Below are 24,971 nucleotides of genomic sequence, written 5' to 3'. Positions count from 1 at the left end.
GGTCCTTCATCACGCAGCATCACCCTCCTCCCTCTGAGCCGCGGATCAATACGTCTCCATGATCCGGTCGCAGCTGCTATTGATCCACCCGACCTCCTCTTTGTCCTCCGTCGTCATGGAGACGAGAGAGCAACCTTCACCAGAGGTGTCAGAGTGGACAGACCTTCAGACAGCTTCCAGGAGAACCAGGGTCCACCACACCATGATGGATGGATGATGGATGGATGGATGGATGGATGATGGATGGATGGACGGATAGATGGATGGATGGACGAATGGATGGATGATGGATGGACGGATGGATGATGGATGGATGGATGGATGGATGATGGATGGATGGATGGATGGATGATGGATGATGGATGGATGGACGGATAGATGGATGGATGGACGAATGGATGGATGATGGATGGACGGATGGATGATGGATGGATGGATGATGGATGGATGATGGATGGATGGATGGATGATGGATGGATGAATGGATGGATGGATGGACATATGGATGATAGATGGATGGATGGATGGACGGATGGATGATGGATAGATGATGGATGGATGATGGATGGATGAATGGATGAATGAATGGATGAATGAATGGATGGATGGATGGATAGATGGATGGATGGATGAATGATGAACGAACAAATGATAGATGAATGAATGAATGAATTGATGATGGATGGAAGGATGGCTGGATAGATGAATGATGAATGAATGAATGAATCAATGGATGGATGGATAGATGATAGATGGATGGATGGATGGATGGATTGATGATGGATGGACGGATGGACGGATGGATCAATGAATGAATGAATAAATGATAGACGAATGAATGAATTGATGATTGATGGGTGGATGGATGGATGAATGATGAATGAATGAATGAACTGATGATGGATGGATGAAATAATTAATTAATTAATGGATGGATGGATGGATGATGGATGGATGGATGATGGATGAATGGATGATGGATGGATGGTGCTGTTGGGCGTTGACTAGCCTTTGCAGAGTGTCTCTGGACCCACGCTCTGGTCCTGATGGCGTGATGGAGTAATGGAGTGATGGCGTGATAGAGTGATGGAATGATGGAGTGATGGAGTGATGGCATGATGGAGTGATGGAGCGATGGAGTGATGGCGTGATGGCGTGATGGAGTGATGGAATGATGGAGTGATGGAGTGATGGAGTGATGGAGTGATGGCGTGATGGCGTGATGGAGTGATGGCGTGATGGTGTGATGGAGTGATGGAGTGATGGCGTGATGGCGTTATGGTGTGATGGAGTGATGGCGTGATGTAGTGATGGCGTGATGGAGTAATGGCGTGATGGAGTGATGGAGTGATGGAGTAATGTAGTGATGGCGTGATGGCGTGATGGTGTGATGGAGTGATGGCGTGATGGAGTGATGGCGTGATGGAGTGATGGCGTGATGGAGTAATGGCGTGATGGAGTGATGGCGTGATGGCGTGATGGTGTGATGGAGTGATGGCGTGATGGAGTGATGGCGTGATGGAGTGATGGCGTGATGGCACGATGGCGTGATGGTGTGATGGTGTGATGGCGTGATGGAGTGATGGCGTGATGGAGTGATGGCGTGATGGCACGATGGCGTGATGGCGTGATGGATTGATGGCGTGATGGAGTGATGGCGTGATGGAGTGATGGCGTGATGGCACGATGGCGTGATGGCGTGATGGATTGATGGCGTGATGGAGTGATGGCGTGATGGCACGATGGCGTGATGGCGTGATGGATTGATGGCGTGATGGAGTGATGACATGATGGAGTGATGGCGTGATGGCACGATGGCGTGATGGAGTGATGGCGTGATGGAGTGATGGCGTGATGGTGTGATGGTGTGATGGAGTGATGGTGTGATGGTGTGATGGTGTGATGGAGTGATGGCGTGATGGTGTGATGGTGTGATGGAGTGATGGTGTGATGGAGTGATGGCGTGATGGAGTGATGACATGATGGAGTGATGGTGTGATGGCGTGATGGCGTGATGGAGTGATGGAGTGATGGCGTGATGGGGTGATGGCGTGATGGCGTGATGGCGTGATGGTGTGATGGAGTGATGGCGTGATGGGGTGATGGCGTGATGGCGTGATGGCGTGATGGAGTGATGGAGTGATGGCGTGATGGGGTGATGGGGTGATGGCGTGATGGTGTGATGGAGTGATGGCGTGATGGGGTGATGGCGTGATGGCGTGATGGTGTGATGGAGTGATGACATGATGGAGTGATGGGGAGATGGCACGATGGCGTGATGGCGTGATGGAGTGATGGCGTGATGGAGTGATGGAGTGATGGCGTGATGGAGTGATGGCGTGATGGAGTGATAGAGTGATGGAGTAATGGAGTGATGGCGTGATGGAGTGATGGAGTGATGGCGTGATGGAGTGATGGCGTGATGGAGTGATAGAGTGATGGAGTAATGGAGTGATGGCGTGATGGAGTGATGGCGTGATGGATTGATGGAGTGATGGAGTGATGGCGTGATGGCGTGATGGCGTGATGGAGCGCTGCTCTCAGGTGTCGGTGGATCGATCCCATGAAGGAAATCCTAAAGCGAGCTACTTCCTGCTGGCGGCGGCGGCGGATTAACAGTCTGGTTGGTATTCAGGAGCGGCGACCTCGTGTCCTCACAATCAATTCCGCCTCGTGTAACACGAATAATTAAAGAACATTCAAGGGAATAAAGAATTCTTTCATCTGCTCGCGTGCATCATGTGACTCAGAGGGTCATGTGACTCACACACCATACTGTTCCTTCATCCAGTCAGACAGGAGCCCTTCTGGGTGAATCACATGACCAGTGGCTCCTACATTTACGACGTTCTGCTGTTTTCATGCATGCGTTACAATTCATGAGGCGTTAGCATAATTACATATTCATGATGTCGTTTAGCATAAAGATCTGCTCCTTCTGTCGTTTCCAGTCACCCAACAGCACGAGATGCTGGAGAACCTGCTTCTGACGTCCCGTTTCCTTTTGTTTGTGCCTGAATAGAAAGCGTAGCGTGTCCCTTAGCGTGTCTGTTAGCGTGTCGTCGTTCTGCTGACATGTTTTCCACATATTCTGGGATGTTAATGTTCCAATGTTGATACTTATTGAAGGAAAAACACACAACTGTTCCTTAACGTGTTCCTCATCATCACCGTTTCCTCCGTTTCTAGATGTTTCATGGTTTCTATCCGTGTTTATTTGCATCAATTCTATATAATCATTATTTAATTTATAGAAGGTTAATTAATTACTGTACCCCCCCCCCCCACACACACACACACACACTGGTTTAAGAGGCAGAAACTCCTTTAATGAGATTTATTCAGGACGTGTTAAACTTCACTGACATTGATTTAAATAAAAGAGGCAGAATCAAAATGAAGTTCAAAAAGAGGAACAGAGAGCTGACGTTCTGTTATTATAGTGATGGAATTAGAGCTGCATAAATCTGCATTATATTGAATTTACCTTATTATATTTTTGGCAGTTTTCCTCCACGTTTGGGATTAAGGGCTTTATTTTTCATTAGAGGCGCTGAGTTACTTGAACTTTTTCATTGTTTCTGAGTCGAGTCTGTTCAGAGGAACATCGGCTGCACGGACCTCACGTCCCGCTTTATGTGTGAACAAACACACACATAAATCACTGTGACAAACACACACACACTGTTGGAACACAAAGTTCACAGAAATTCCTAAATGATTAACCATTTGTCTCCCCACGCTTCACAAAATTGAGTTTTAAGTTTTCTTTATCAAGGAAAAACAGAAATTTTCCTGCAGCTTTCAGGAGAATGGCTGATTTTATTCAGTTATTAGTGTAGCTGTAAAATATTATTATTATATTATATATTATATACATATATTTATATATTATTATTATTATATAATTGAATAAATTTTATTCTAATATTGTAAATTTTATTGTGTTATTTATTTGATTTGATTATTTTTTATTTTATTTATTTTTATTGTATTATTACTTATTGTAAATTTTATTGTAAATTTACATTTTTAATTATTTTTGCTCGTTTCCCATCAGATCAATCTGATCACGTCCCATTAAAAACGGACGTCTTCGGACAGAAACAGATGATTTTGCAACAGTTTCATTAAAAGAAAGTTGCACATTTAAGGGGATCCAACGCTGTGGTTTCAAACAAAAGCTCAGTCACATGTCAGCAATGTGACCCGTTCTGTCAGAACCGAGACGTGTCACATGACCTCCTGACCACAACCTGACCCTGACCTGCTGGTTCATGTGAAGCAGTCACGTCTCAATCTGCACACACACACACACACACACACACACACACAAATCAAAGAGACCCCCCCCCCCCCGGCGAGGCGCTGACGGGTCGTTCCTTTCCTCGCATGTCGCTTTCGGTTCATCCACACGGAGACTTTTATTTGATGTGATGCTCCTCACAACACGGAACACGTGTTCTATTAGCTTATTCAAGCAGGGAAAACACCAGCGTCTGTGGAGCGACCACACACACACACACACACACACACACACACACACACACACACACACACCCCAGCAGTGGAACACCAGCTGTGAACTGAACCGAGTCAGGAGGTGCTGAAGTCAGAGGATCACAGATGATCCTCAGCGAGAGTTAAAGTGAATCCACTGATCAGATGTTGAGGCAGACGGGGGTGTTTTACCTCTGAGCTGAGCTTCACTGGGGGGGGGGGGTAGTGAGGAGTGGAGGTATAGAAGACCCAGAAGGACCCTGGACAGCCGGGGGAACAGGAAGTCCAACAGCTGGGACGCGTGGAGATTCTACTTCCTGTAGAAGCTCAGATCCTTCAAGGTGCTGGATGTGAAGCAACTGATCAGGAGAGCAGCTCTGTGATTGGCTGAGAGCAGGAGACCCTTAGGGCGGGGGGTGTGGATGAAAAAAAAAAACCCTAGTCCATCATGGACAACCTGGACCCCCCCACACCGTGACACACACACACGTTTAACATCTCATACAGGAAGTCTTTCCTCCACACCTCAATGAAATATTCATATATTTCACTTCTCTGTATTTAATTTGTGTGTGTGTGTGTGTGTGTGTGTGTGTGTGTGTGTGTGTGTGTGTGTGTGTGTGTGTGTGTGTGCGTGTGCGTGTGCGTGTGCGTGTGCGCGTGTGTGTGTGGACATCAAAGCCCCCCTGACGGTGCTCTGCCCTTTCCACATTCTTCTTCTTGCTGCATCAAAAAGTGGTGAAAACTGCAGCTGATGTGGAGGAACAGCAGCAGGAAGGAGGAATATTTAACACGCCGAGACGTCAACACGCCTTCAATTATTCAGCCAACACATATTGTTGCCTTTAGCATCCGTTAGCTCAGCGGCGCGACGGACCACAGTTTAGAGTCGCTCTGAGACCTTGTTGGCTGATTGTGATGTAACATGATGACATCACTGCAGACACACAAACAAAGTGATGACGATGGCTCTCCACAGCTAAATTAGATTAAATGAAGTGTTTCACCACAGTCATCGTTCATTGAACTCCAGAATGCCAGTGATTTTTGTTGGATTCCAGCTGGAGTAACAGGATGAATACTCATACATAAGTCAGTGACTCTGAGAAGAACAACTATAGCCTGAAAACACGGACGTGAAGAAGCACTCGACCAGCAGGAGTCACACATGGGACACCGAACATGTAGTGATGCAAAATAGAGAGGAGGATAAATCTATTGACTACTGCAGGTCTGCTGGAAGAAGAAGAAGAAGAAGAGGAATTATCTTTACACTCGACTTGTGCAGTACATGCACGTACGTGTTAGATCAGTGGTCCCCGACCTTTGTAGCTTCAATCTAACAGTATTTAACGCACCGGTCTTCATTTGATCGATAATCGTCCATGACTCCAGGACAGCTGTAGTCAGTGGTTATATGTCAAATGCAGACAATAAACAAACTTTTTTTTTCATAAATTGATAATCAACATCTCTGTAAACGGAATAATTGTAAGAAATAATTCTATTAAAAACTCGATTCAAGTGACGCCACTAATGGGGTTTATTTTGAAATATAGTGACTTACAATCAGAAGAAATATTGATCATTTCCAATCAAAGGGTGAACAAGTCAATCAATTAATAATAATTACAATAATGAATTAGTGGTCGTGGACCGCTGATCTCGGTGTGTTCAGACGTCCGGTCTACTCCAGTTTGGGTTTCTTTACGGTCACTGCAGAAAATCCCACTTCACAGAGACAGGAGGTTGGAAATGGACGCAGGGATTAAGACACTTTTTGGGCGATCTCAGGATAATCTGCCTTGACTTTAATCCAGAACACTGACGCGGTTGTGGGGGGTTAATTTAGGGGTAACGGCGGGTAACCTGTCACCTGACCGACACCTGTCAAGCGGGACAGACGTCACTTTTCAAAATAAACATCTTTCAGACTCTGAAATAAATAAATCTGAAGTAATGTAAATTATTTTTTCTTTCTGTGCGGCCCGGTACCAAATGACCCACGGACCGGTACCGGTCCATGGACCAGGGTTTGGGGGTTGGGGACCACTGTGTTAGACCATGCATACGTTGTTGTGTAGGAGACAACTGGGATGTGGCTGTTAGAACATCTGCAACAACAAGAAAAGCAAGACGGGACCTGTAGGCTCCTGAACCCAGGTAGAGGCGTTCTGGAGTGACCACCAGACTCCTGGAAGCTCTCCCCATTGGGTCAAAGGAACCCACTCAAGCACAGAGCGGGTTCCTCAGCCTGTCAGTCGTTGGCGATGACAGACCTCCTGTCATTATTCCTCTTGTAGAAGTGATGTGCTGGGTGGAAAGAGAGGCGGCGGCGATAAATCCTGATTGTTTGAAGCAGATAGCGATTAGACAACAGAAGGCATGAGCCATTATAGTGGAAATGAAGCATTGTTAAAGAAACATAAGACTTCCGTCAGCGATGATAGCCTCCTGAAGGGGGCTCTGATTAGATCTCACAGGTGCACTCAGGAGGTGAGCACCGATCATTACGCCGGCAGAATTATAGCAGCTCATCAAATCTCCTCAGGAACGAATATTAAGCCTTATTATGAGGAGGCTTAGGAGGGAAGAAGCCAATGATGTGAGCAATTTAGCCCAATTGTTTGGGTTGTACTGCCTGGCGTTTTGGTACAATAGCACTAATGCACTGATCCACATAATGAGGTGTTGGAGGCAATGCGGCTAAATTCCGTCTTTGTACGGCGCTGCTCAGCGTGAACGTTTTGGGCTCCATCTACACGCGTGAGACGCGTTTGCTTCCGTCTCTGTGTCAGAGCCAAGAGCAGCAGAGCAGAGCCGCGAACAGCCAGAGATAAAGAGACTAACGCAATCCCAGATTTATTCTCTGCTATGAAGTTATACTTTCTGCTGTCAAAATCACTGAAGCTTGTATTTTTCATGAATGATGAATAAATGACCCGATGAGTGGATATATATTCAGTATGTGTGTGTAGAGAGAGGAACAGACCACTAGTAACTAGTCAGTGAAGCCTTCCACCTCTGTGGCCCAGAGGTCTGAATCCAAGTCCATCCTAACTCACGTTTCACTCTCTTCCAGCCACTGAAGATGGACGTCCTGCTGCCCAGACGGGCCCCACAGAGAACCCGGCCGGTCTGTATCCCACCACCCACGCGGGTAAAAAAGTGGTGACCACGGCCCCGTCTGTTCCTGTCCTGAACCATCACCCCGTCTACAGGGATCCTGCCCAACACCAGGTCCTGCCCCGCCCTCATTTTGAAGACGGTGGAGGATCCAGTCCACACCTCAACCATGAGCAGACTCCAGCGGATAATAAAGATGAACGCATACCAACAACACCTGGAACTTCAGCAACAGCTGCCACCTCCGTCTCACACACCCCGATTCCAGTCGTCCTGAAAGACCCTGAGCGCAACGCCGTCACGCCGCCTGCTACTGCATCAAGGGAGACGGTTCAGGTGAGGCCACAGGAGGCGGGAATGAAGACGGCTGTGAGACATGGAAGCACAGAAGAGGAGACGACCACCAGCACCACCAGGACCACCACCACCATCAAGAGTCCAGGTGAAAGACCAGTCTTATTAGTGCTAGTCATTGCTGGACGAATCACGTAGTTTCAGACATATATATAGTTTGATGATGTGAAACAACTGTTAAAGATTCATTTAATGGGGTTCAGTCCCCAATGGACCCCAAAATTAAAGAGAATGTGTATCATGAAAAAGAGTGAAAGGTGAAAAGAATGGTGAGAAAAACTAAATAAGTCTCAGCAACATATTTATGCACTAGCCAAGGCTAGGTTTAGTTGTCAACTTTATCACAAGAGAATGTTTTAAGCCCACCTGTAAATGTGAAGAGGTGTCTCAGACCCAAATTGAAAGATGGAACCTGACATCTAAAGGTTCTCGATGTATTGTTAGTTTTGGAGACTGCTGGATCACAATGGGTGTGCTGAAGCGCACGCTCGTGGAGGTATGTTGGTGCCTGACGAGAAAGGGCTTTGAGGGAGAAGATTTTAAATTCCGTTCAGAATTTTCCAGCGAATTAGGGCAGAAGTGTCACGGCTCAGTGTGGCTGTGCTGGTGTGTGGCAGGGGGAGAGGCCAAACCGTGGGTGGAGCCTCGGCTCCACACCTGTTGGTCCTCTCCACAACAGTTGCTCATCACCACAGCCGTTACTGGTCTTCACACCTGGACTCAATTGGGATGATGAACATGAGGCTTCTTGAGCCAGGTTTGGTCAGAGCTCTTTGCCGGTTCGTTTTTCCTGGAGTTTGATCCTGATGTTCCTGCCTTGTTCTGCCTGAGTTTTTGTTTTGATTAAATCGTGCATTAAAGCCGGGCCCATGGTGTCCTGCATTTGAGTCCATACCCCGACCTACGTGACAGAGAGGTTGAAACTGTAATGTGAGTAATGATCATTTTATAATTGGTGGTCGATGTATGCTGTGAACCTATTCTGCCCTCCATCTGAGCCCGAACTAGAGGGCTGTTCATCAGGTTTTTTCTCTAAATGGTAGTTCTGCTCATTTACTGAAAGACATTGTAATAAATTTGGGTCTAGTATCGTTAACTTTAACAGTATGTTTTATAAGGTTGTGTTCCAGATGTTTTGTGCAGTAGAACATCCACTAATACTTCAGGACAGTGTGGGGACGTCTTTTCAGAGTGTGGATCTTTTGGATGGAGTAGTTTTATTCTGTCAAACCCATGATGTGTAGTGAGTCTGGTTTTAAACCACACCCTAACACCCACACAGTGTTTGAAACAGTTTGACTTTGCTGCTCTTAGTCCTCACAGCTGTCTTTGACGCTTCAGCGTCGGTCCACTCACAAACCTTCTCCAACCTGGGAACTGTGGAGTCCCACAAGTGTCCATTCTGGGCCCAGTCCTCGTTTCATTAAGTGAGTTCCCCTGGGGTTCATTAAAAACTAAGTCATCTAGATGCTACCCCATGAAGAGGCAATATGATGAATGGCCTTAAAGATATTTCAATCTGGATGGAAACACTTTTCTATGAACATAAGACAAAGGTTATTGTTTCTCCTGAACATTTACAGAGTATTATTGATGTATTGATTGCTTGACAGGAGACAGAGCTGGAGGTAGCAGAGATGACGATGCTGAGGTTCTCTCTGGGAGTGACCAGGATGGATAGGATCAGGAATGAGTACATCAGAGGGACAGCACATGTTAGAGGTTCTGGAGATAAAGTCAGAGAGGCCAGACTGAGATGGTTTGGACATGTCCAGAGGAGAGATAGTGAATATATTGGTAGAAGGATGCTGAGTTCTGAACTGCCAGGCAGGAGGCCTAGAGGAAGACCAAAGAGGAGGTTTATGGATGTAGTGAAAGAGGACATGAAGGTAGTTGGTGTGAGAGGAGAGGATGAGAAGACAGGGTTAGATGGAGGACACTGATTGGCTGTGGAGACCCTGAAGGGAAAAGCCTGAAGAAGAAGATTGATGCATTTATTGCTTCCATACTTGATTATTACAGCCCTTTTGAATGGTTCACTAACTGATACCAGATCTGCAGTCCTTAGACATATTTAAACCACTGGTGAACCCCCACCATCTTTTCTCACTAACCATGACTATAATTGGAACTGAGCTCCATGATTTTATCATGATTTACCTTCACTGAGCTGCTTTTGGTTGTTATTTTTCCATTTATTGTGTTTCTAGCAATAAATGGAAAAGGGAAGACGAGACGGCGTCGCCAGTTGTTTTTAAGTATACCATATGAACACATTTTGACTCGACTACTGACTATATGTTCTTGTTCCTGCGTTGAAAAGCGAAGCCTCCTCAGGGGAGCACACACATGAAGTACGAATGTCATTTCACTTTGTCACCGTTAAGATATCATTCGTATGTCAGTGACAGGAGAAGGTCAGGAATTAAGTGAGATGAATTTGTCCTTTTTCTCCTGAGTCACGTCCCAGGAATGTTTGGAAGGAAATAAATCAAAAATGAAATATTTTTATTAGGACGTGTCCAGATGATCTGAACATTCTAATGGCATAGACCACATCAAGTCCTCCATCTGCACAAGTGAAGACATTCTGCAGTGAGGGAACAACGAGGAGCCTCAGACACAACGTTCCTCCTGTGAAGGAAGCACTCCAGCCCAAGTTAACTTTTCAGCTCAGAGAGAGAGAGAGAATGATGGAGGTGGAGGAGCAGAAGCCCCTGAAGGCCACGAGGAAATATTTAGTCCTCAGCTGTCCAACAGCAGAGCTGAGGCGCCTTTAAAGCCAACCAGAGCAGCAGAGAACCTTCACACACAGTCGGGTGGAGTGTCTGTTCACACTGATTTATACGGGTTTGTTCATCTAAACCCATTTACCACCGCAGTTCCAAAAACATGTCTAAAAACGGCGGGACAGGGTCACCTTTTCTTTTAACAACGTTCCGTAAATTGTGAAAATGGAACTCTGTCCCATTCTGGCTTGAAATACGACCCGAGTAGCTCGACGGCGTGAGGTCCGTGTTGTCGTTCTGGCTCTTCATCATGCAGCACACATCCATCAGCAGAATGCCGGTGAGCATCGTCTGGAACAATCCAGAGCATCTCGTCTGGACGGCATATGCTGCTCCTAAACCTACACGTCCCTGCCAGCACTAATGGAGTCTTCACAGATGTGCAGATTACACCTGCCATCGGCACCAACACCCCCTCACATCGTCACATATGCTGGCTTTTAAACTTTTCACACTCTGCAGGTGGGTGGAGGTGGGTGAACATGCACTTGGACAATGGAGGAGATGTATATTTAATGCATCACCTGGAGTGATCCTCCAGCAGCAGAAGCACGAGGCGTCGCCACTGTTATTTATGCATCACTCCATTAATGATTAAAATCCCTGACACCATCTGATGTTCATTAATGTTCCGTTTCAGTAATGTTCCAAACACACCAATGGTCACACACACACATCGTACACGTTGACAGTATTGCCCATATATAAATCTATCGGATTACAAGCCGCTCTGGATTATAAAGCGCACCTTTGATAAATGGGCTACTGCAAACAAATTTGGTGTATAAGGTACACTGTCAGTTTTTGATAAACTTAAAGGCTTTTTAATGCACTTTACAGTGTGGGGACTGCTGTAGGTCAATAGGCTTCAGTCCCCAGATCCATAAAGGGGACGAACGTCTGAAGACGAGACGATTACAGTCGTCTCGTCTTCCAGATAATCAACGGAGTTTGAAAAGGGATTTTTATTTTCTGAATAAATTCCACCAATTCTCATGTTAACAGAAGGAACCAGAAAATGAGAACCAGTCCAGAACCTAAAACCAGGACAAGGTCACACTTGGACCCATGACCTCCTGTTGGGTTGGGGGGCGGTTCCTGATGGGTGAGGTCAGTCTCTCTAACGCCGTTTGTCCCCACAGGGGTGTGTCAGCTGAACCTGACCGGACCAGAAGGCTTCATAGAGACCCCCCCACAACCCCGCCCTGGTCTACACCCCCCCACAGACTGCAGCTACATCATCACTGTGTACAAGGGCTACGGAGTGGAGGTCCAGGTAAGAGGCTGTCTGTCTGTCTGTCTACTATCTAGGGTGGCTCATTGCGTTGCCATGGTAATGAAGTGCTCAGCAGAGGAATGGCCTGTGTGTGTGTGTGTGTGTGTGTGTGTGTGTGTGTGTGTGTGTGTGTGTGTGTGTGTGTGTGCCTCTTGTTTGCAGGTTTGTTGTCACGTCCTGGACGTTGTGTGTCTCTGCTCACCTGGACTGTTGGGTGTTCACACCTGCTGATGGTCTGTTGTACCTCACAGTCGCTATAACCTCCGAGTCACAGCCTCCGAGTCACACCGTGACTCATTCTGTGTCCGGTGTGAACGACTCACTCTTCCAGTCGTGATACTGGAGATGAAAGTGTTAACCTCAGGCTGGCGTCCCTCTCAGAGGGTCGCTGTGGTTTCTAAGTCGAGGGTATGACGGGATAACAACACGTTTGTTGTTGTCTTGTTGGAATCACTTGGTATTCAGCGGGTCTGGAGTGCGTCTGAATTCCCTCACAGCGGAGTAACGACCAGCGATACGTCACCACCCAACCATCAATCGCTGCACAAACACTTAGCGGCTAAATTTACCTAATAAATAACTAAAATGATTCATTAGTGAATGGAAACACATTCTGAACCCATCAATCTCACACTGAGTGTGTGTACACGCTGCATACTGGTGGTGCTGTAGACGCCCAATGTCACCCCGGACGGGGTGTTTGCCCCGGACTGATGACAGGTGCTCCACATGATTACCCCACTCCATCCACTCCGGGGCATTCACTGGCACTTTGAAACGTCTGACCTTTTTTGGGGGGAGGCTCAGGCAATGATTTAAGCTGCGCCCTTGTCTCTACCTGAAAACAGCCTCATCCACATGATTAACTCCAAGAGCTCAGCTTCCTGCTGCTCATAAAATACACAACGGCCATTACGCTGCTGACCTTCCAGATGCCTGTTCTAATATATTTTGGGGGGGGGATGAGCATGTGCTTGCAAATCTTGTTCAATGATGTCTCCCAGCTGCTTCCTGTCTCTGATATGGAGTGAGAAAAAAGGGAAGGAAGAGGAGACGACATCAGAGGATGGGGGAGGCGAGTAGAGGGAGGTGGGTGAGGACGGGAAGAAAGACATGAACAGACAGGATGAGAGCAGCGATGAATGTGTTCAAATGGTAATAAGAGGGGGATGGGCATAGTTTGGATGGGAAGACGGGACTAATCTTGACTTGCTAACATCTCCCCACCACTAAAAACGGGTGTCGATAAAGGAACTCCTTTAATAATCTCAAAAATAAGGAGACGTGGGACAGGACACTGTTTTAGACGAATCTATGGGAGTGAACTAAACTTCACAGGATTGAGTTTTGAAATTTGAGAGCTATATGTCCTCTAGCTTAGTTGGCCAGAGATTCAGAGGCTGGTAACTCTCAGATTTATGAGGTTCCAGTAGGTCTGGCTTTGTCCTACCTCACAGCTATTTTGGCCCGATAGTGAAGTCATGAGTCAGAGTTTTGTGGGTGAGATTAGGAAGTTGTACATCGTCTTCCTCCAGATTATCTGGTGTGCAGATAGGAAAGAAAATCAGCCTCCAAACTAGTTAATCTGGGGTCACTTCATAGGGAGTGATGGGCTTTTGTGAACCCACAATATGCCTGGTGAAGCGTTCTGGTAGAATCATCTGTGTGCAAAGTTAACTTGTGATCAATTAGAGCAAAACAAAATAGAAAAAAAGAGCAAATTTCCAGAGGATCATTGATGCTTTAATTAGATCTGATTATAAAGCCGTCATTCATAATTTAAACAACGCCCTCGGATAAAACAAACGAGTGAAAACACAATGGGATTACAATTTTTAAAAAAAAATCATCGTGAAATCAGGAGCAAATCATGTCAGAGACGACGGAGGAGATAATCGATGTTCGGAGCCGGAGAGGAAAGATAAGAATCAGACACGAGGAGGGGAGGAGGTGAAAGCAGAGCAGCACCTGAGATTAAATTAACGCCAGCCGCTCTCCTCCACTTACTCTCATTATTAAAGATGACTCTGGTGTCCGGATGGTGCTGAGCTGCAGCAGTTAATTAATTGCTCATGGATTATCTGTCCTCTACTTCTGTTTGTTTACGGACCTCTTTAATGCGTCTCAGCCAAAATGTCTTTCCGGCTTCCTTCTCTTAACTAAATTGAAAGGTTTGCGTCTCCTGACAGACAAACGCACACACAGAATGCTGTGCGTACGTCAGGCGGCCCCAGGAGGTCAAGCTAAGCTTTTTTATTCACTAAGAGGTTGGCTTGCAATTTGTCTTATCGGGAAACACTCATTAATCTACTCCAGAGGTCTTTATGAGCCCCTGGGGGTCGGATCTGATTGTCTTTTTGTACAAGATAAGCCGGATTCCCTCTGATGGAGCGTTTTGATTACGAGAGACCGTCAGGTTCCACCAGGTGAAACCCGAAGCGCGGACAGAGCCACGTACAGGTCGTCATCATATCATGTTACACATATTACATGTTACACACATATGAAACAGTTCATATCCATCTTTGGTGCCTTCCTCACCCCCTCCTTGGAAACTTTTAGCATGTCTGTTTCCTTCTAAAGCCCATCGGGCGGTGTAGAGGTCCTCCCATCGTCTGTCTGGAACTACGTCCCTCCTCCTTTTCCCAGACGTCGGTGGAACGTTTCTAGTGAAGGTCGGGTTCATGTGGTCCAGCTCTGGGGGAGGACAGCCGCCAGAGGGGTGGTGTGGCGCTCGGTGGCGGAGGTCATCAGGTCGTGTAGAGACCTACCCGTAGGTCATTCTCTAACAATCTACCCAACTTTGCCTGAGATTTCTGTAAAACCTTCAGATTCTGTTCTGGAATCCAGTCACAGTATTTTTTATTGAGAAAACTCGTCAATCTGGACCTTCAACTCTGATTATAACAAATCAAACTCCTGATAGAGTCATAATAAATGATGTCGAGCTTTATTCAGCTCTATTGACTGATCATCTGGATCATTTTTTCTTGTTTCTGCTGATGACTCTTTGTTTTACAACTGATAAACACCACGACTGTAATCGGGTTTGGACCTCACACACTTTACTCACCTGTAGAGCCATGTCAATCATCATGCCCACAGGTGGGATTAGTGAGTAAAGGGTTAAAATCTTCCAGTTGTTCCACGTCGGTTCACGACAGTAATAAGACACGTCATTGTTCCTCGGGGCACATCGGAGGTCAGAACACCCATTTTTGTCTTTACAACCACAAACAAGCAGAAATGTCCATTCTGGTGTTCATCATTTAGGAACTGAGGCCCCTATAGGCTCACAGAGGGACGGGTCGGTGGTGTGTGTTCAGGTTTACTGGCTGTTGCCATGGTGAAAAAGAAATCCCTATGTTTAGTCAATGAGGATGAAGTGCAGCCAGGGAGCAGCGAGCATTACATGATGTCAATAATGTGTTTCCTGAAATGAATCAGCCTGGTGAACAAAAAAAAACATCTTTTAAGAAAATTAAATACCAATGATATAAATACAGCATCAAAAGCGGACGGACTTTGCTTGATTTCCACTAACAATGACGATGAATGGAATAAAACCAACATTCCTCTGAAGAACATTTTGCGTTCCATTTAAAGCTGCGACAGTAATTCTTGGCTTGTCCTCAGGTTTAGATAATGAATGAAAAGTAGCTGCTGTTCCTTGTGCATAAATGACACAGACAGCAGAGACGCGTGTCAGTCATGCCGCTGGACGACATGAGTAATAACACCCTTATTAATGTTTTACCCACGTCTATCTGATCAGCTGTTAGCGGAAAGACAAAGAAACATGATTTATTTATCCCCTTGGGGAGATTATTTATTTTTATTAATCAGAATAATAAATTTAATGACCCAACCAGCTGCCACTAGAGTGAGATGTTGTTATTTTTATCCTGATACGGTCAAATGAAGTAATGTAGGGGTGGTGAACGGGAAGAGAGCAAGAGTCCCTTAGAATAAAAAAGGTTCGTCTTTCAAAGAGCAAATTTGATGCAGGCACACCAGGCTTTTAAGGATGACACTTTGATTGTTTGAATTTATGTATAACATAAAGCACAGAGCACACCTATAATTAATAATAAAGAAATAATCCCGTTGTTCCGTGTGCTCTAAACAGATATGATTTATCCAGTGTGTGGAACATACCCTACAGGCACTTTGCATTATGGAGAAAAGGGTTTTACATCATTTAAATGGGATTCAAAATCTGGTGTCAGAGACATTGCAGTAGTAGAAATCATAATGAGTGTGAATGTGAAGAATATGTTGAGTTGAACTTGTTTAAATTCTGGTGTTTCCCTGTTCTCCAGTGTTCCTCCTTCCCCTCTGTGTCAGCTCTGTGACAGACTGCAGGTATTTTCAGGCAGCCTGGTGAACTGGATTTATCAGTCAGAATGTACTTTATTATTCCAGTAAATTCATATACTTTAGTAACTTCTCACAGTGCTGGTCCTGAGGGTGTGAGGCCCTGAAAACTCTGTGAAAATGTATCTGGGTTCGGGCTGCACTCTGAACGTGTGAAAAGTGCTGCTGGCAAAGGAGAAAAGAGAGTTCATCACCCCAGCGGGGCAGCCTTGGGGTAAAGTTTGTTCAATCTCCTTCTCTTTGCTTGCTTACGCTCCCCACAAATGTGAAGACTCTGTCGTTGCAATTCTTTTCTGAAGCCATCAGACCTTTGCAACATCGAGTTTGCGTCACGGCTAAAGCTAATGCGCTGCGACTGAGAGAACACCATTTCGAATACTCCCACTCCCCCCCCCCAATTGGGATAATAATTATGACTTCCTGTCATGATAAACAGTCTGCTATTAAAGGGATGTGGATGACCTTCAGGCCTCCATAGCAACAAGACGATACTTTCATCTACCTTCTTAATACAGATCTTACGTTACCTTCCCTTGTTCTTGGGCGTCGGTGAGTCAGTGGGTAGTTTTGATTCTCTATATTTGCTGTTTGAGCATCATTAACCAAGACACTCAGCTGGGACCATGGCAACACTGCCTCAACAATGAAACCAGAGCAACCAGATCATCCTTAGTTAATCGAAAGGCCGGTATTGACCTCAAACCCTGTCCTGCTCCTATGATGACCCAACATTCATGAAGTTCAAAGCTTTGGCGTTTCCAAATAGACCATCCATATTTAAAACCCAACCCCATTACCCTGGGGAGTCGGGGACCGATGCAGTGGGGTTCCTTTAGACGCAACCGAGTGTCATTTGAGAAAAGACGGTGTGTGTCAAGGCAGTTTTGTTTGTATAGTTTTAAATCACACAAAAACGTTATCTCAAGCCGTGACCTCTGGGCGTTTTGTACGTGAGCAGAAAGATTCTACATTGTACTCTGTGTTTTACAGGGAGTCAGAGCTGCAAGGCTAATACAGGAGAGATACGCAATCTCCTATTAGATCTAGTCGGTACAAATACAGCAGCATTCTGAGCCTGTAGTCCTTAGAGACTCATCAGGACAGGCTGATTATGGAGAAACTCAACAATCCAGCGTGGAAGCAACGCATGCAGGGATTCATTTAGCTAAAACTTTGAAAGTGGGCGGTCCTACAGGTCGGTTTAACATGCATTAAAGGTCACATCCTGATGAAATGCTCCTCCCAGATACATAAACGTGTATCAGATATTAAATGTGCCTTACACTGGCTTCTCTATCGATACTGCTGTGGGCAATGACACCGTGTTGTGATTACTTCCACAGTCTTCTAGTTTAATGAGAGGCTTCCTAGTTTGTGCAGCTTGAGTGCAAATCCCCAGCTGACCATATAAAGATCAGAGCCAAGGCCATATAGTGATCTCCTTGAAGAGAGCTTGAAACGGATACAAACAACATTCAGCAAAGGTTTGGCTACGAATAGCGCGGCTTATCGAATGACGAATCAATAGCCTCGACTGCTTTAGCTGAGCCAGACTCCACCTCCGTTCAATAAAGCACAGTTCTATCTCCTGTCCCTGTCTGTACTGATGACAGAGATTGATTAGGAGGCATCCGTCAATGCTGAGGCCCATTCCAGCAGCAGTAGGAGACATTCACTTCCTCTGGGGGCATCGCTATTAGATAGGTTCCTACTCATTTGCACTAGATGAAGGTTTCAGTCCATTTTTAAGTTTATCCTCTTAGTGCTTAGTTTTGTCATAATGAGCCATCAGGGCATAATGAATGTCTAAGCTTGTGTGTGTGACTGAAGCCATTAAACCATCTCTGCATACCGAGGCCAGTAGGTTTATAGTGTTGTCGTCCAGACCAGTAATCCCATTCACGCTGAATGCTGGAGGAGCTGAGGAACGAGAGCAATGACATACTCGGGGGATAATTAATTCAACCAAAGCTGCATGGCAATGCTAGGCATCATTAGCATAAACATGCATATCTTTACCCTTTTGACTCGTCATTCTTTATGCACTGTCAGAAAGGTCGACGTGGGTTTTCTTCAAAGAGGTGATTGCATTGACTGCACTTTGAAAGAATAGTAGCGCACACACTCACAAGACTGTAGCCACGGGCTAAACTTTGCAGCGCAGTAGAAGGCATACTTTATTTCCTCACTCATTCTGTTCCTGTGTTTGTACAGCAGAGCATTCAGTTGTGAAAAGGAAAGCTGTTAAGTCATTGAACACCATTAGTGAGCTGCCGGTGTTTCCTCCTGCAGCACAAACCTTCAGAGAAGAGGCCGTTTGCTTTGCATTGGAGATTGACTTTAAGCTGCAGAGGCAGCGGTGACGGCGACCTTCATGTGCCGCAGTGTAACGTAAGGGGTGGAGGTCAGCATGGAGGATGTTCTCGCAACGCATTTGCCTTCATTAACATAGAGATCTGTTTCAGGCCTGAGAGCCAACAGCATTTTGATTTGATCTCCAGGAAGGTTAACCCAGACTCGACCAGCGCCCAATCTGGACCCTCTGGTTCACATCTAAACACCCCTGCTTGGTTTTCAGGGGTAGTTAGTTGATCATTGTGGTATTTATTGTGTTTGTGGTCCAGAATATTTTGTGTTTATACCCCCAACCTTCAACTACGGCACTTCATCATCCATCCAAGTTCTTCCAGATTGTCAACATTGGTGTGACTCTGGTTGTGCGTCTTTGGCGCGGCTCCCGTGATGAACCTGGCGTCTCATCTGGGTGTACCCTGCAGGGGTGGGTGAGCAGCTGCAGACTGACAGAAACAAGTGTTAACACAAACAACATGAATGTATGAAAAATTGATTGTGCTTCCCTTCAGAGGGTTAAGTGGGTCAGAACAACACGCATCGGCAGGAGAAGCCAGAAGCATTCAGAATATTTTATTTTAGTAGTAACGCCGATTGTTCAGTTAATCTGTGAGAATTTTATTGTCTGTCTGACGGGTCGGTGAAACTCTAACAATACTGTTGGGTATGGAGGCTCTCAATGAACACATGCTTGACTTTACTGTAAAAAAAAGTTTGAGACCTGGATCCACCCTAGAGTCCAACCCCTTGCAGTCCAGATCCCTATCAGAACCTCGAGATGCTCACGGCTGTAATTTAATTTCTGCAGTATTCTGACTCTGGTGTGTTTGGCTCATCTGATTCGGTGATTACTCCTCCATGATGTGTCCACTGGGGGCCAGCAGCGGCTAAAGTTAATCAGAGGACATGATATTTATGCATCCCATTAGGCTCGGTGTGTGTGTGTGTGTGTGTGTGTGGAGGTTCTGGTTATTCATCAGCAGAGATGTCATGTGACCAAGGTCACGTCTCCACTGGTCCTCCTGTCTCCAGCATCCGCATCGCTCAAACATGACGATCTAATGAAACATCCTCATGCAGAACCTGTGGTGCCTTCAAGTGCATTCCGCCAAACAGCTATTAAAATGCCCTATACTCTGTGATTGCCTTTCAGAGAGGAGGAAATTGAAGTAGGCAATAGATTGGGCTGGACGATTAGAACTGTGGAGGGCTTGATTAGATAGCAGCAGCCTGTCAAGATCTCATTGACCAGGATCCGGGCCACACAGGCGTGAACGGGGATAGTTCCTTAAACGGGGACGCTGTCGAAGTCTGCTTGTGTATCTGTGTGCTGGAAAGTCTGATTTGCGTCAGAAATTCCTGTATTTTTAAACACATCACAGCTGAATGGAAGCTGCAGTGGTTATTTAGGACAATTATACACTCTGGTTTTTACAACTTCTAAAAAAAAATCCCTGTGATGTGGTCGTTAACTCAGACGAGCAAACTCAATCACCAAACCCGCGTTCTCATCACGCGTGAGATTAGATGAGGTTTTATTAACGTATATAAACCATTGGTTCTGTTGTTCCCTTTCTGGCTCAGTCTGGTGCTGTTCACCTCTCCTCATCAGTTATTGATGTCATTGATCGATCGACATCCCTGCATGTGAACAACACACCAGCTTCACTGGTTTCTCTTCTGTCGAAGTCTGCCAGGAAAGTCAAGAATTCAACCCTTTGGGATTTTAGAAGACTCGCTGTAAGACGTCTGAGCAGGAAGCGCGGAGATGCTTTTTGACAAGAACTTCCAACTTATTGAGGAAACGGCAAAGTTGTCCTGGAATCACTTGAAGTCAGAGAAACCAGCCACATGAGATGGAACATCGTCTAGATCAGGGGTGTTGAACTCAGTTTCCCCAGATGTAACTTAAAAATTAAACTAAATGTAACTCAGTGTAATGTAACATAAATGTAAAATAAATGTAACTCTAATGTTTTTAACTTGAATATGTAATAAATACAAAGTTTTTTTCTGTTATAACATTAAACCTTTTAATTTGTAAGGTAATTTTTAAAAAAATACAACAGAACTCCATCAATCAAGGATCAAATTGTCCAATGAATAAAGAAAATTCACATCAAACACAAGTTAGGACATTAACTTTGTTCAAAATGGTTGTCAGTGTCAGGCTGAATTACTGCATTTGGTCAAAACACACTTTTGACCTATTTACTTTAGACACTCTGACCTTTAATGCTCTCGGGGGGCCACATAAAATGATATGACGGTCCACATTTGACCCCCGGGCCTAGAGTTTGACACATGTGGTCTAAGTTCTCCAAAGTAATTGAGGAAATGGGTCTAGAGTCTAGAATGGATTGATATTATTCATCTCCCACCTGACGCTAACGCCTCAAAGCTTTTAACCGCTTCTCTCTGTCCTCCTCCATCAACATCGATGGGAGGAGCGGCTCCACACACAGGAAAAAGGAAGTAACGGATGACGTTCATTAGCGCGAACGAATGCTAATGGCTAACTGTAACCGTTGATGGATGATGGATGGATTCTGACCCCCTACTATATCATGTTATCCAGAATTATTCTACATCACCAGTTGCTAAGGAGACCCTGGTTTGAGAGGCACTGCATCAAAATACTGTAAAGTGATCAAAACTCCCATGATGCACTAGAGCGAGCCGATCTGCCTTTCATGTGTAGACGAGCTGAGTCCTCGTCTCCCTGGTGATCCAGTGTTTACACCAGGAGGAGATGAAGACAAACAGCTCCAGAGACTCGCGATAAGCCACGCCCCCACGGCCTGAAACACACCTGTCTGTCAAACAGTATTCCTAAAAACATCTTTTCATCAATTTTCAAATATAGTAACTATTTGATTACTATTATTATTTTTTAAATCAATTTAATTTTTTATTAAGTTTTTTATTTTGTCATAATTTTTATTATTAAACTTTTATTGCTTTTTATTATTATTATTATTTTAATTTAATTGGATTTTTATCATTAAAAGTTTATTTTAATTTTATCTTTTATTATTAAATTTTTATTATTTTCATTATTTTGTTATTAGTATTATTTTATTATGTATTGTTTTTGTTGTTTTAGTAGCATTCCAGAACCACCATTTATTTTTCAGAGCAAACAGAGTCCTAACCTTTCAGATGTGTTATGAGTCAAAGTAAACGTGTCATCAATCAATAGACGATCAACTCCCTAAAGAATTTCCAACACGTGCCTCATGTAATTCTACCAGACAAACCCTGTGAGATGTACTGTAACACAATGAGGGTTACCTCAGATATATAAAGATAACAAACAGGTTCTATGAATAAAAACCTGATTGGATTATTGATCTGTTAGCAACGTAGCGTTCTACTGCTAAACCTTCGACGAAGGTTTAAGAACGATGCTGTTTCTTCCCACCATGGAGATCCTGTGACTTCCTGTGAAATACAGGAAGCTGAAGGAGGTGACCCTGTGTGTGTTTGGTACGCGGCCCACGCTGGTGGACGTGTTAAGGTGTGTGTGTGTGTGTGTGTGTGTGTGTGTGTGTGTGTGTGTGTGTGTGTGTGTGTGTGTGTGTCTGAGCTGGGCTTTGAACCTTGACGCTGCTGCTCTGAAGAAATCCCTTCTATGGAGGCTTTTCTGATGTCACTCTTTTTAGTTCTGCTTCAGGTGGGCCACGCTTGATGGGTCAGCTATCAGCTCTGTGCAGCCCTACACACACACACACACACACACACACACACACACACACACACACTACAAATACGTACACAAAGCACAGAGCAGCTATTCACACCTTTCCACACATTTGCTTTCTTCTTCCCCCTTCACGTGTTTTTTGTGAACTCCAGAGCATCCTTTATACGTACGAACACACACACACACACACACACACACACACACACACACACACACACACACACACACACACGTTTGGTGTTCCCTTCTCTCGTGGCGACAGAGTGATAATTAATGGAACGAGGAACGTAACAGAGTTCAAGGCGGAGCGGTGGCGGGATGCACCGTCACCAGAGTGTAAATAAAGCTTCCTGGAGGCTCTCCTCTGTTCCGACTTGTTCCATCGATTAAAGCTCGGCATGTTTTAACATCTTATTGACACGGGAAGAAAGATATGGCAGCTCCGCCAACCCGACAGAAACGGCGAACACAATGGGAAACAGCAGAACAAATGAAAGTGTGTGTCAGAGCTCCTACACGGTGCTGGATTTAACTGTGAAGGACGGGGAGATGGAATAAAGACACTCTCATCCTCCACTCGGTCCATCCACAGAAGTGACTCCATTCATTTTCTCAGCATTGTATATACGTAATTTTAAATTTGAACTCATTTTAAGATCATATTTGGGAGATGCTGCCAAATATGTTAGTGTGACGAGTCCAGTTTGCTGAAAATACAGAGACAACTGCATTTATTCATAAACTACAACTATTAATGCAACATAAGATTAAAGGAATGCCACTGCAGTCAGAATCCAGTTTTACATTGACTTTAAATCTGTTGAGGTCTTCAGAGATGGTCTATGAGCTCATGAGCTAACGCTAACACCTGAGGTTACTGCCCAGGTTAACACACTCTGGTTCGATAAATTCATGTCTGTCTTCTCTGTAAAGAACAGTGTACTGCCATCTGTCTGACCGCTGGAGTCCAACCTGTCCCATCTTTGTATGGCACTTTGATAGTATGTCAAGTATTAAGCAAGTTTGTATCTACGAATGTTCCTAAGTTGAATGTTCGTATGTTGATGTTCGTATGTTGAGGACTACCTGTCTAGATATATCAGTCAAGCAAAAAATCGATCAACCTTTATTTATATAGCGCTTAATCACATGACCAAACATTTCAAAGCGTTTTAACAGACATAGAAACCCAACAGAACCATCCAGAGCAAGCAGCGGCGGGGAAAAATTCATTGAGGAAGAAACTACGGGCAGGACCAAGACTGGAGGGCAGTAATCCGCCTTGATTGGTTGGGTGGGAGAGGAAAAACATGGAGACAAGGCAAGGAAAAGAGACGGAGAGAGAGTGGCAGATAGGCCGGGTAGAATTTTCAGTCCATTTTGTGTTCTTGCTGCTGATTTCCGGGCCTTTGGCGGCCTTGTCTTCCATACTTGTTCCCCACCTGTCGAGCAGAAGCACAAAGACAGCGGCAGTATCTTGCAAGCATTTGAAAAGTCTAATTTAATAGTAGGAACAGCGAAGAAAGAGAAGTAAGAGAATCTCCAAAGTAATTAAAATAACTCCCTTTAACTGGAGGGACAGAGAAAATACCCTCAGCGGTCTAGGACTATAGCAGCTTACATGTGTTAGCTGCTATACATGATGTAAAGAATGCATTGATTAGAGCTGCCATTTAAAAATGGTTCAGAGTTAATTAGAACGTTGGATAAACCATCTAAATATCTTTTCTCAATTAAGTTAATCGGTAAAGAGTTATGTCGTGTCCACCAGAGACCCTTTGCGTTGACAGTCCCAGGCGATTGTCGCTTTGGGTTCTGCTTGTACGTATTCTACATCATCATCTTAGCAATTCTTACTCGTAAAACAGGCGCAGTGATACCTTTATTACATTTTTTACTTCGGCTTCATATGGATATCCATTTTCTCCCGGCAATCCTCTCAGGTCCGTACATTATCTCCTTCTGTGCCATTTATTCTCCTCAGCACCATTTCCAACGACAAACAAGACTGAGGGAGTGAGTTCCCTTCTGTGTTTCTCGTACACCACACCGCAGTGCTCCTAGAAATATTTTTCATTTACACCTTCTTATTTCTTATGCTTATTTGTCAGGCAGCACGGGGAATTTTTTTCTGTCTTCATTCAGGCATGTTGCATAAAACCAATTTTCTGACAGGCACGCAGGGATGATGGTGATAATGAAACAGCCAAAGGCGAGGTGAATTTTGAAAGCAGATAAGTGCAGACCTGTAAAGTGAGTGCTTGTTATTTTGCTTAAGGAAATGAGACGGGTGTCCTGCTGAATGCCTATATGTACATGAAGAGAATGCTTTTAGTCTTCTCAGGATGGTCGGAGCTGACGTTCTCTGCGGCGCCATCGCTGAAGTGTTGCTCCTCCAAGAGGGACGCTGTATGAAGACGTGTGTGAACGCTCAGCCCAGACCTCCTGTTTCCTGTTAGGTGGACGCTAATGAGTCTCAGTGGAAACCCCC

General features: G+C 45.0%; 1 protein-coding gene across 1 annotated transcript in view; it reads left to right on the top strand.

The window, feature by feature from the left end:
* LOC137596708 (seizure protein 6-like) overlaps positions 1-24,971 on the top strand; it is a 108,817-nt gene that overhangs the window by 27,221 nt on the left and 56,625 nt on the right. Inside the window, exons 2-3 of the mRNA XM_068317420.1 lie at positions 7,583-8,068; positions 11,912-12,045. Coding sequence (XP_068173521.1) covers positions 7,583-8,068; positions 11,912-12,045 — 620 coding nt within the window. The remainder of the gene's footprint in view (positions 1-7,582; positions 8,069-11,911; positions 12,046-24,971) is intronic.

Source organism: Antennarius striatus, chromosome 6 (genome assembly GCF_040054535.1).
Source record: "Antennarius striatus isolate MH-2024 chromosome 6, ASM4005453v1, whole genome shotgun sequence".
Taxonomy (NCBI): Eukaryota; Metazoa; Chordata; class Actinopteri; order Lophiiformes; family Antennariidae; genus Antennarius; species Antennarius striatus.
Note: the sequence above shows the minus strand (reverse complement) of the source record. Positions and strands in the feature narration are given on the sequence as shown.